The 13,553-nt window shown below is 38.4% G+C and overlaps 1 protein-coding gene across 3 annotated transcripts in view; it reads left to right on the forward strand.

Moving 5' to 3' along the window:
• The window catches only part of EPS15 (epidermal growth factor receptor pathway substrate 15), a 108,688-nt gene extending 101,110 nt beyond the window's left edge, over positions 1–7,578 (forward strand). Inside the window, exons 24-25 of one of the 3 annotated variants that reach the window (XM_084636327.1) lie at positions 1,001–1,179; positions 5,191–7,578. In XM_084636327.1, the coding sequence (XP_084492453.1) occupies positions 1,001–1,179; positions 5,191–5,337 (326 nt within the window). In that variant the 3' untranslated portion in view covers positions 5,338–7,578. Of the gene's footprint in view, positions 1–1,000; positions 1,180–3,130; positions 3,276–5,190 lie in introns of those variants that run through there. The other 2 variants (XM_084636328.1, XM_084636329.1) reach the window with 2 other exon arrangements.
• The last annotated feature ends 5,975 nt before the right edge of the window (positions 7,579–13,553 follow it).

The following is a 13,553-nucleotide window of genomic DNA, read 5'->3' on the forward strand; positions in this document are numbered from 1 at the left end:
AAGTCAAATAGTTACTATAATGCAGTCCCCTGAGGATTATGGAAGTAAGTGAGACTGACTTGCAGAAATGATTCCCAATAAACTGAATATGAACAAACATATAGATTTAAACCAATCTAAAATGGTACTAGTAAACAGGTCAATAGTAAATTCTAAATGGAATAACTAAGTTGGCCCTTGCCTGTGTCAAAAATCAGCTTCAGGACAGAAGGATTCCCCAACTAAAATGCATCGCAGCTGAAAGATTAAAGGTGTTAGACTCACATTGCTACCCCTATTAACTGATTGCATATACAGAAAAGGAAATTTAAAGATGGGATGGATGTTCTTGGAAGACCTGGGTCAGTGTCCTCAAAAATATTGAGAGCTGACTGAGTAAGATGAGAAAAGAACAAGATAGGTGAGACACAGATCTGATTCTGGTATGTTTGCTGCCATTTAGGCAAGAATCAAGAAGACAGGGTTAGCACTTAGCATCTGAATGCTTGTTACCATCATATTGTTTGTGAAAACCTGAGAAGTTGCAGATGGCAGCGAAGTCAAAAGAACATCAGAACTCTGCAGAGCACAGTAAAATGTCTTTTGCCTTGATGTACAAGTAATTAATTTTATCCATAAAATAATAAAAGGAATCTCACTAGAGTTCTATGGATAATTGGTGAGTGGTTGGGGGGACAACACCAAAACTATGCTGGCTATAGGAGGGTGGAAATTGTTTTAACCTTTTTTTAAGGGTTCTTTCTCAGGGTGGTGGCATATAATTAATACATGGACAGTATGCTTAAATCTTGAATCCACTTGTAGGCTATTCCATATCTGATTATGAACTAAATGTCAGACTCAGATCTTTGGCTATTGTAAACTGGCAGAGCTGATTAACATGAGTATAGGATGTGATCCAAGTAGTTCTTGTTTTCTTGTTTTGTTTGTTTTTTGCTTAGTGTACGCTTTCTGCTATCTTTGTGGTCTCTTGAGTTGACTTAGATTATCTTTGATCCAGGGAAAAGACTTATTAACAAACTGGATTCTTCAGATTCCTTTAAACTGAATGATCCATTTCAGCCATTCCCAGGCTGTGACATTCCCAAAGAACAAGATGATGATCTATTTTGTGACCCATTTGCTCCCAGCAATATTGGTAAAGAGACAGACACCAGCAATTTTGCAAACTTCAGTGCTGTAAGTAGGTTCTTTTATATATTTGTTTCTTGAGGTGAGGCGGCATTTAATAAAACTTACTGGAATGATTCAATCGTAGTAAGATCTTCAGATTTATTTTAAAATTACTAAAACTTGTCCACAAAACTCCATAATCCTTTTTCTTAAGGGCTATAATTAACTTTTAAAAGGCTCAAAATATTTTTAGAGCTGTTACCTACATAAGGTATCTTAATACATGAAGCTTATAATTAAGGCTGGTGTAATCCATTCATTAAGATAAAAATGAAACAATGTAGACTATTGTTGGTATTGTTCAGGTCATACTGATTGCATAACTGTGTTAAGGTTTTCCCTGAAGGTTTCCTGGCTTTTACAAAGTAGTCATCAGATAATTTATGTATATTGCCTAAGTGTTCTAGTTGACATCTATTTAAATATTCACAAGTTTGAATCATATGGCATAATGCTATCATTACACAATTTAAAAATAAAATAAAGGTTCTGTTAACATTTTCTCTTAGCTATCTCGAAAATACTTGGTCACAATCTCAATATTTCACAATAGATAAATATATAAGATTGGTGTTTATAAAAATATAAATTGTATTTGAGTGAGTTTTGAATGGTTTGTAAATTCAAGGCACAAATACAATACAATTAAAAAGTCGCAAGTATTTCTTCATAACCAGGAATCCATTTCACATAAATCCCGAGCATTAAGAGCAAACCTAAAGGTTTGAGCATGCTTCTGTGTATATGAAGTTATTTTTTTTGTGCTTTGCAATTAAGAATTGTGGAAGACTTTCCTTCTTTTCCAGTCAGGTTACTTTTGCTGTCTTCAGTTAGTCCTAGTAAATTGTATACTTAACTTGCGTAAACACTGTTCCAGTTTTTAAATTGACAGGTTGTGGTGATGTTAATTTGGGTTGTGCTGCTGCAGGGCGGATAAAAATCAATGATTTAAAAAAAAATAAAATATTTATATCTGATTTTTTGATAAAAATCAGGTTTTTTTCCCTCAAAAATCTATCTAAAGAGTTTTAATTAAGATACATTATAGCTCAAAAATATCTCATCATGGAATAGGGATTATAAATTCTAATTCTATAGTATGAGACAATATATTCATGTAATGTTTAAGAAAAGTTTTGTAAATGAGTTCCGATAGTTAATAGATTAGGGACCCAATCTTCTGGGGTTCCAGGGGCTTCTGTATAGAATATTTAGGTTAATCTTTCTATCTACCCAATGGGACTCAATGCTCAGTCTAGAAGATACCATCAGAGGTGCTTAGTTTTGCAGTTCTCAAACTGTGGATTTGTGTCTCCAGAGATAAGATGCTTGTTAACAGCAAAAATGTTTTAAAATAAATAAATATATAGAGATGAGAAATAACAGAGCTCAGCCCTATTGTCCCTCTGCAAATTTGTGTACACGGAGTCAATCCCTTACCTCTCTCTAAAAGTGCAAAGTTTCAAAAAGTTCAGTGAATAGAAGATTGTTGGGGGCGGAATAGATCTGAACAAGGAGAAGAAGTCTGGAGATAAATGTGAGAATGGAGGGACAGGCAGTAGAAACAAAAGTGAAACTGTTTGAGCAGCATATTCCAGAAGTGTTGAGGTCTTTGAGTGTAGCCTTCATTGATTTGAGATCTACCATACCATTCTCTCACTAGAAGGGAAAACCTATAATGGCAGCAGGCCGTAAAAGGGACTTGGTTTGGGAATAAGAACTATTCAAGAAATATGTTCGTTGATGATGATGATTTAAAGAAAGTCACACCGTGAACTGGTGGAAGTCACTTAAGCACTTGGATACAGAGATTATTGAAGTGCTAATCTCACTTTTAACAGCAGTAGCTTTTTCTGACTGTGTAGAAAGAATATTTTCTTCCTTTGGACTAATTAATTCCAAATTGAGAAATTGTTTGGGACCTGAAAAAGCAGGAAAGCTTGTTTTTCTTTTCCAGATTATGAACAAACAGGAAAATGAAGGTGAAGACGACTGAGTTAGCTGCAGAAGCCAATATTTTAAGTTTCTCATGTTGACCTGGCTGACATAGTTGATTTAATTTTTGTTTTTGTTTTTTAAATATTTCATTAACTATTTTAGTTAAAAACAATTTTAACAAAAACAAACGTGATTTTAAAAAACTTGAATGTTTAACTAAATTTATATGCTTGTTTTGTTAAAATATTATATGTTTGCTGTTGAAGAAAAAAATCCAGAATACATAACGTTGTTGTTGCTTTTAGTTAAATAAAACAATTTAAATGTCTGTCTGGTGATATTCTCCTAATATAGCATGGCAAGAAAATCGTCCAAATATTAATGATTAATCTGTTGAATTGGAGATAGTTCACCTCCCAATGACTTCATAAATATCTGCTTCTATTACCTTTGGTAAATGAAATAACCAAACAATGATTCATTGCCTGATATACCTGTAAAACTAATCTGAAAAGTTTTGAAAATAAATCACTTAAAAATATATAGTATGTACCTTCTAAAAATGAAACCTACATCTATCTCTGAGTTGTGAAGAATATGTATTAAGGTTATAACAACCAACAAGAATGCACTTTTTTATGTAGAAATCCATGATTAAATCAAGTCTTCCTGACTAGTGATTTGAATCATGATTTAAATCCATTTGATTTTAATTAAATCCACCCTGGCTGCTTAGTGTATTCTGTTCATGGCCATGGCAATCTCTAAAATGCTGCTCTTGTTCAAATTATTTCCTAGAAGGGCTAGGATGCAAACTTTCGCAGGGGGAGGCAGAAAAGAGAATGAGGAATGGTTTCCTTTAATTTCTGGGATCTTTTTGAGTATGGGGTACAGAAAGGAATCAAGACATTTCTCAAATTGTGTTCACAAAAATCTCAAGTTTAGAAACAGCAGCTAATAGAGAAATTAGCTTGTTGATTAAAATAGCCATAACACACACACACAAATATTGTGGCTTTATGTAAATGATATTGCATTCTCTGCATGCTAAATAGAAGTGTGTTTGGCATTAATTCTTGTACTGTATTTAAGATATTTACTTCCTGTTCCTATCCGCAGGACCAGCTCTAGGCACCAGCAAAGCAAGCATGTGCTTGGGGCGGCACAATTCCAGGGGCGGCGTTCCGGCCACCTCTTTTTTGGTTTGGGCAGTTGCGCTCTTAGAGCTTGGGGAGGCAAATTCTTTGTTTGGGGTGGCAAAAAACCTAGAGCCGGCCCTGCCTATTCGGGATCATGACATCACACTACTGTGATATTAGAGCATCTCACTTCATGTTCTGTTTGCATGCATACATACATGTGCATACACCTTTATCTTGTACGCTAGTCCCCTTTTTCATTTCAGGCCAGGTTAGCAGCTGCAGAAGCATTTGGCTAGTACTGTACTCCTCTGCAGAAGCATTTTTTGATGACACTATCTACTCAGTTCATTCTGCAGTCACTGCCACTGAGAAAAATATCTTTAAAAGAGCACCACACTGTTAAATGAGGGTAAAGCTTGCTGTCCCACAGTGCCAGATGTATCCTGCAGTATCGAGGGACTACCAATTTGTTCGCATCTGATTCAAATTATATAACATTTATTGTATAAAAATAGTTTGCAGTGATTGCCACAGTAGCATTGTTCGTTCTGTCCAAATTTAGGACTTGGTTTTGTTCAGTAGGGTTGCTCATGTGCTTAAAGTTAAGCATGTGCTTGAGTACTTTGCATAGGTCAGTGTGTTCAGCAAATTGCCAGATTGTACCTTTAAACTAGTATTAATTGGTGGTAATTGAACAGGTGGTATTTTTCATCAAACAGTTAATCTTCAGGACTGTGTTAGTGCAATTCTTATTTAAACTACAAATGAAATTGTACCAGGTTACTCTTAAAACACATTTTTCAGCACAGAGGCAAATTCTAAAACTACAATAAATCCATATCATATTTTGGAACAATGCCCTCAAATTCTGAGAGACTTGAATCGTGCAGTTACATTCTGAGTAAGTCCAGATATGTTTATCTTTTTAAAATTGCAGTATCCTACTGAAGAAGACATGATTGAATGGGCTAAGAGGGAAAGTGAGAGAGAAGAAAAAGAGAGACTTGCAAGATTAAAACAACAAGAGCAAGAAGACTTGGAGCTGGCTATTGCACTCAGTAAATCTGAAATATCAGAAGCATGAAGATTAGAATAACCGTGTCTTATGTCAACTGTTTTGTCCCTTTTCCTGAATACTTAACCTATTTAAAATGTTAATCAGAAGCCACCTATGAACAGGGAAGTACAAAAGGTTTTAAATTCCTGCAAGTGCGATTGAATATTCACCTTTCTATTTTTGTCCCATTCTGATTTGTAAGGTTCCTAAATTTCTTCTTTAAGCTTAGCAGACAACTAATAGAGTGCTGCTCCCATGTGAATTCTCCTTGAGCTTTTAGCCTGTGTTATTTTTATTCTGTAAACCCAGGACACCAAAGTGTCTTTATGTAATACAGAAAGATAAGGCAGACTTCATCTCCTTAAAGAAACTGGTTGTCATTCTGGTGATGCGTGAAGATACCTTCATGAACACTTGTAATTCTGTAAGACTGAAGTTCAGAGACAAGCAGATATTGTCTCAATCAAGTTCCTTGGTGAAAGGGGCACAGTACTGAAGATAAAGGTGAATGCGTGCATTTCTATATTTTGTACCCTTTGTGTACAGGGCTGAGTCATTTATAAAAAGAAATGTTAACAAAAAACATTTTAGGTTCTGTACAGATTGTGTGCTGTCTCATAAAGAAGCTTGAGCCTTTTACTATATATTAGTGTATAAAAGGTGTGTGGACATTTCTGCTGAATTCCATCTTTAGTTATTTTTGGATTTGAATAATCCACTCATTTTAGCATTTATCCTCTCCCAGAAGACATGTTTCAGGAAAGTAAAGCACATTTCCTACCTGTAAATAAATCCGTTTATAATGCAGGCAATGAGACTATGGTTTAAGTATAATCTATCAGCAACTATGATTGAGCAGAAGATGAAAATGGCAATTACTCTGCCTCACTGACCCCTTCCCACCAGGGTGTTACAGTTATTTGAAACCTTTTGTACTTTTTCAGAGCAGACTTTAGTAATGCTGGAACTGTAGAGTGCTTTATTTTATATGTATACATATGTATTTTCTTTTTAATGAAGGTTCTACTGCTGGACTTGAAATTTAATTGATAATATTCAGCGTGCAAGTGGGAAAGATTGTGTATCTTATTGAAACCTTAATTGCTTTTTTGCATGGTCATGAGATTGGCAGACAGATCTCACATTCTGGGTGGGTTTTTGTTGTAACATAGAATAACTAAATGGATAATTCACATGAATTTACTGCTGGTCAAAATGTCTCAAATTCTGGAAGCCCCACTGCTAATTGAGCCAATATACAACAAAACTGGCAATTTGACAAGTTTGAATTTGAGGTAGGATAGAGAAGAGAGTAGGATGCATAAAGGCATAGTTTAACTTTATACAACAGTCTTTTTCTTTACATGTAATTTATTGAATGCCAACTGATAGTTGCACCTTATTAAAAAAAAACCTGATTTATAATTCTTTATGGTCACTGAGTCAAAGTAGGTTGATAAAATGTTAATGAAAGTAACTTATTGCCTGTTGTGTAAATGTAATCCATTCTGCAGAATGTCAGATTCATTTAAGTCATTCCCAATGATGCTTCTTTCACTCTATACACGTACAGCTTGACTGCAGCAGCATACAATCCATTTTCTTTCTTGCACTTTTTAATTTGGTGTATTTCTCCCTGAGACTAGAAGTGTTTCAAGACAAAAAAAACTTGTGTGAAGCAAGGGATGACTCATTAGCCACACTTTGAGTTTGTTTAAAGAGTTCCAGTTAGCTAGGGTTGCTGCTGCAAAAGCTTTAGAAGAGGGCAGTTTTCATTCTTTCAGGAAAATGGGTGACTTGACTTGGACAACTTTTCTTTTGCACTGGGAAATGAGCATTTGAAACACCAGCTCAAAAAAGTATCTTAAAGAAACCTCATGCAAGTATTAAATATCCATATTTATCTGTACGACCTTTGTAATAAGTGTACACTAATCTTGCATATTGTATGCTTAACTGGACTACACAGATTCTTATCTTTTGTTAAAAATGTATACTCAGTGGACCAATACAATATTATGTGTATATATTATATATATTCATGCTTTCCTGTGTGGAATTTAAAGTTTTGAGTCACTTGATGTTACATTTCATGTTACTGACTCTGACTACAGTACCTTTATTTGAAGATTACCAATAAACCACTGCTGTGAGCTAAATGGCATTACTTGTGAAGTTTAACTAGCTTTTTAAAACTTGGCCATATGGGGTTAGCCTCTATTTATAGACTTTTCTTTTGTTTAAAAATTCTAACAGTAGCCTGTAATTATGAAGAAATAAAGTTTAAATACATAAGTAAATTGTCTGTCTCTTCAAAATGATGGCAATGAACAGTACAATCCGTTGTAGACAGAATATAAACTGTTCAGATCTATTGTGTGAAAGGAAAGTTTGAACATTTTGACCAAAGGTTCAAACTTCGGCACCTAAAGTTAGTCTCCTAAATCTGTTTAGGCACCTAAATAGAAGCAACCTGGCATTTCAAAGCTGCAGTACACCACCTATTGAGCTCCCGTGCAGGTTGAGATTGATCAGCACCTCAAAGTCCACGCCACTTCTATTTTTCTGAGGTGCTAACCAAGCCCAGCCACCATGGAACTCAATAGGAGCTGCGGGTGTTCAGCAGCTTAGAAGCACCCTGATTTTCAATTAGGTGTCTAAACCTATTTTAGGTGACCAAGCTTGAACATTCACCTGCTAAATGTTGTAACCTGTATCTGAGACCCACTGAAAGTGGAATATATAGACCAGCAGAATCATAATCAGACTTTTGTTTTTGACCCAGTTCTGTTTTGGTTTTTTTAGTTATTTACTGTCAAATGGTTAAAGAATTGTTGAAACAACTCCACTGATAACCTTTTTTTGTTGGTGGCAGAACTCTGAAAATAAATATGATACAAGTAAACATCCCAGATGCCAGTGAAAGTCACAAAGGTCCTTGGACTAAAAAAATCTGGAGAGAGGATTTTGCTTTATCTCTTTGAATTGGACTCATGACAGTTTCTATCACGAAAATGATCCGGAGTACCATACAATGAGCCAGGCTCAGTTAACATGCCTAGGAAAGACCTTACAAAATGAGTTGCAGCAAGGCTGAACATTCCTTTCCCATTCTTAGTCTCTAGTTTCTGGAAGACTAAGTGGTTTTCTACTGACCGTAATACATAGATACAAAGAGAGGTATTGCAAGTTGTATGTGGCTTTTAAGGTAAATGCGAAAATATCTTCCTTGACATAGAAAATGACAGTCTGCCTGAGTGCATCTCCTAAAGATTTGACAAACGGATGATAAATCTGGTGGCTCAGTGGAGATGGCTAAGTGGAGAAAGGAAAAGGAAGAAGACGTGTCATCTTATTTGCATGGATCTGCCAAACTGAGGATATCAAAACATACAAGGACCTTGGAGAATTTTTGTGTCATGTTTTTAACTTCCATTAATATGGATGAAGTGTCTGGTTTTCTGTTCCTACTCTGTACTGTACTCAAAGGCAAGAAGGCATGTCTGCAATGTGGATTCTATCTAAAGTTCTCACTTAGTCCAGCTCCATCTAGCTGTTGGAAGAAGTCTGCAGCACACCAATCAAGAAAGGAGCAGTCTAGAGTAAGTTGCCCATGCTTATACTGTTTATTTAGAGATTTGCTCCAACCCTTTTGCTCCAATAGGGCTGGAGGTAGAGATCAAAGTCCAAGACTATTTGCCCCCAAAGCTTAATGAATCATAGAGTATCAGGGTTGGAAGAGTCCTCAGGAGGTCATCTAGTCCAATCCCCTGTTCAAAGCTGGACCAACCACCAACTAAATCTGGGCCTTAAAAACCTTCGTGAATCAGTCAGTACTGACAGCCCAAACTGTATCTACAGACAACTAAAAGTCTTGCCATCTACCTTTTATTAGCTCCACAGAAGTCCACTCAGATCAGACTGTTAGTTTTCTTCCTTTTATTCTTCCACACTACTAAACTTTTTCTATCCTTCCACCCTGGTGAGCAAGCCTTGCCTACAGTGCTGCTATTCAGAGACTCCTACAGATGATAAATAGAACACTAAGATTTACTTAGCTCGTTTTCTGCCTGTCTCTCCATAACCAGTCAGAGAAACTAGGTTAAAAATAACTTTATTTAATGTTATTATAAATTGTCCACCCCACTTCCACACCCAAAATATTGCACTTGCTCGTGCTCTCTCACACTCTCTCTCTATGTATATATATGTATATGTACATGTATAGAAATACACTAAAACCGAAGGAAGTGGCTAGTCACCTTACGTGGCTTGATACCATTGTGTTTTCAATGCCAACCTCCTTCCTCCAAGATTACTTGATAGGGTTTACTGGATTCAAAGAAAAACACAGCATTTCTTTGACCTCGAGGGTCAGAAATTCTTATCCAATGCCTGGATAATCATTGGTCACTAGCCAGTTGAGTTTCAGATGCAATGCTCCTGTTTATAGAGAAGTTGTTTCATCATCAAGAGAACAGTGGTAATAGTCAGCTATTAATACCTAAGTTTTCCAAGATTAGGTGGTATCTTATTTAACTTTGATGCATGGGATCCCAAAATCAGCACAGGGAATGCTCACAATTCAGTGACTACCGCCAAATGTTGACAAGCTAAGGGGAGTGAGAAAAATAGCAATAAGTGTGCTTTGTAAAAGAATTAACTGGTTTGCAGTGCCTTCACTTTGCAAAAGTAGTGAAAAACTACTTTCATAGTTGAAATTGTTGCAGCCATGACATCTTGGAATACGGTCTTGACAGATCTCACAGACTAAGGAAAATCAGGCCTCTTTCTTCAAGCATGGTGTGGTCTGTGCTGTGGGAGTTACTTTCTTGTGTCTAAGGCATAAAACCAATATCCTCTGACCACTTGTAATGAAAAATTCCACAACAATACAGTGTGCTGACCCTACCTGTAGCCAAATTCCAGTTTGCATCATTGTACTGTCTACTTAGGCAGGCAGTGTTTTAAAGTGCGTAGAGCAGAGGACTTAGTTTATCGTCAGTTTCCACTGACTCACTGATGTTACCAAGTCACTTTAAATAACTATTTTCATTTCCACAATTGTAAAATGGTGAAAAAACCCACCATTTGTAAAGCAAGTAGAGATCTGTTTAAAGAAAAGTGCTAAAGGACCAGTTACGACTACCTGTGATTTCCTTGTTTCAATTGTATACATTGTTTTTGGAATCTTTGCCTATGCTGTTGTCTAGTGTTGCTGTACACAGTAGGGTGTTAAACAGCTGCTGCATTCCATCCTAGAAGTGGCTCCATTTCTGTGGTGAATGAAGCAATTCCTGAATACGCAGTTTGGTAATGTGTTTTGGGGGTAAATGATAAATTATGTATGTAATGTAGTCTTATGCCTCCATATACATATAAAAAGAAAAGGAGTACTTGTGGCACCTTAGAGACTAACGAATTTATTTGAGCATAAGCTTTCGTGAGCTACAGCTCACTTCATCGGATGCATACCATGGAAACTGCAGCAGACATTATATACACACACAGATCATGAAACAATACTTCCTCCCACCCCACTGTCCTGCTGGTAATAGCTTATCTAAAGTGATCATCAAGTTGGGCCATTTCCAGCACAAATCCAGGTTTTCTCACCCTCCACCCCCCACACACACAAACTCACTCTCCTGCTGGTAATAGCCCATCCAAAGTGACAACTCTCTTCACAATGTGCATGATAATCAAGGTGGGCCATTTCCTGCACAAATCCAGGTTCTCTCACCCCCCTCCAAAAACCACACACACAAACTCACTACCCTGCTAGTAATAGCTCATCCAAAGTGACCACTCTCCCTACAATGTGCATGATAATCAAGGTGGGCCATTTCCAGCACAAATCCAGGTTTTCTCACACCCCCCACCCCCATACACACACAAACTCACTCTCCTGCTGGTAATAGCTCATCCAAAGTGACCACTCTCCCTACAATGTACCTGGATTTGTGCTGGAAATGGCCCACCTTGATTATCATGCACATTGTAGGGAGAGTGGTCACTTTGGATGAGCTATTACTAGCAGGGTAGTGAGTTTGTGTGTGTGGTTTTTGGAGGGGGGTGAGAGAACCTGGATTTGTGCAGGAAATGGCCCACCTTGATTATCATGCACATTGTGAAGAGAGTTGTCGCTTTGGATGGGCTATTACCAGCAGGAGAGTGAGTTTGTGTGTGGGGGGGGCGGAGGGTGAGAAAACCTGGATTTGTGCTGGAAATGGCCCAACTTGATGATCACTTTAGATAAGCTATTACCAGCAGGACAGTGGGGTGGGAGGAGGTATTGTTTCATGATCTCTGTGTGTATATAATGTCTGCTGCAGTTTCCACGGTATGCATCCGATGAAGTGAGCTGTAGCTCACGAAAGCTCATGCTCAAATAAATTGGTTAGTCTCTAAGGTGCCACAAGTACTCCTTTTCTTTTTGCGAATACAGACTAACACGGCTGTTACTCTGAAACCTGTCATATACGTATATACGCTGTTTGAATAGCCAGGCTTTTCTTATCTCCAAGTTAAATCTTGAACTATCTGAATAATGTATTTTCTAGTCCTCTTCATCAGAAATTTCAGACAGTGACTAAAATACCAGACACCCTAATTCAGTGCTCAGAGTTTGAGCCTCCTCCCTGAAACAGATCATAGAATCATAGAATATCAGGGTTGGAAGGGACCCCAGAAGGTCATCTAGTCCAACCCCCTGCTCAAAGCAGGACCAATTCCCAGTTAAATCATCCCAGCCAGGGCTTTGTCAAGCCTGACCTTAAAAACCTCTAAGGAAGGAGATTCTACCACCTCCCTAGGTAACGCATTCCAGTGTTTCACCACCCTCTTAGTGAAAAAGTTTTTCCTAATATCCAATCTAAACCTCCCCCACTGCAACTTGAGACCATTACTCCTCGTTCTGTCATCTGCTACCATTGAGAACAGTCTAGAGCCATCCTCTTTGGAACCTCCTTTCAGGTAGTTGAAAGCAGCTATCAAATCCCCCCTCATTCTTCTCTTCTGCAGGCTAAACAATCCCAGCTCCCTCAGCCTCTCCTCATAACTCATGTGTTCCAGTCCCCTAATCATTTTTGTTGCCCTTCGCTGGACTCTCTCCAATTTATCCACATCCTTCTTGAAGTGTGGGGCCCAAAACTGGACACAGTACTCCAGATGAGGCCTCACCAATGTCGAATAGAGGGGAACGATCACGTCCCTCGATCTGCTCGCTATGCCCCTACTTATACATCCCAAAATGCCATTGGCCTTCTTGGCAACAAGGGCACACTGCTGACTCATATCCAGCTTCTCGTCCACTGTCACCCCTAGGTCCTTTTCTGCAGAACTGCTGCCTAGCCATTCGGTCCCTAGTCTGTAGCTGTGCATTGGGTTCTTCTGTCCTAAGTGCAGGACCCTGCACTTATCCTTATTGAACCTCATCAGATTCCTTTTGGCCCAATCTTCCAATTGGTCTAGGTCCTTCTGTATCCTATCCCTCCCCTCCAGCGTATCTACCACTCCTCCCAGTTTAGTATCATCCGCAAATTTGCTGAGAGTGCAATCCACACCATCCTCCAGATCATTTATGAAGATATTGAATAAAACCGGCCCCAGGACCGACCCTTGGGGCACTCCACTTGATACCGGCTGCCAACTAGACATGGAGCCATTGATCACTACCCGTTGAGCCCGACAATTTAGCCAGCTTTCTACCCACTTTATAGTGCATTCATCCAGCCCATACTTCCTTAACTTGCTGACAAGAATACTATGGGAGACCGTGTCAAAAGCTTTGCTAAAGTCAAGAAACAATACATCCACTGCTTTCCCTTCATCCACAGAACCAGTAATCTCATCATAAAAGGCGATTAGATTAGTCAGGCATGACCTTCCCTTGGTGAATCCATGCTGGCTGTTCCTGATCACTTTCCTCTCATGCAAGTGCTTCAGGATTGATTCTTTGAGGACCTGCTCCATGATTTTTCCAGGGACTGAGGTGAGGCTGACTGGCCTGTAGTTCCCAGGATCTTCCTTCTTCCCTTTTTTAAAGATTGGCACTACATTAGCCTTTTTCCAGTCATCCGGGACTTCCCCGGTTCGCCACGAGTTTTCAAAGATAATGGCCAGTGGCTCTGCAATCACAGCCGCCAATTCCTTCAGCACTCTCGGATGCAACTCGTCCGGCCCCATGGACTTGTGCACGTCCAGCTTTTCTAAATAGTCCCTAACCGCCTCTATCTCCACAG

This window comes from Lepidochelys olivacea (assembly GCF_965140295.1).
Source record: "Lepidochelys olivacea isolate rLepOli2 genome assembly, chromosome: 8".
Lineage (NCBI taxonomy): Eukaryota > Metazoa > Chordata > Testudines > Cheloniidae > Lepidochelys > Lepidochelys olivacea.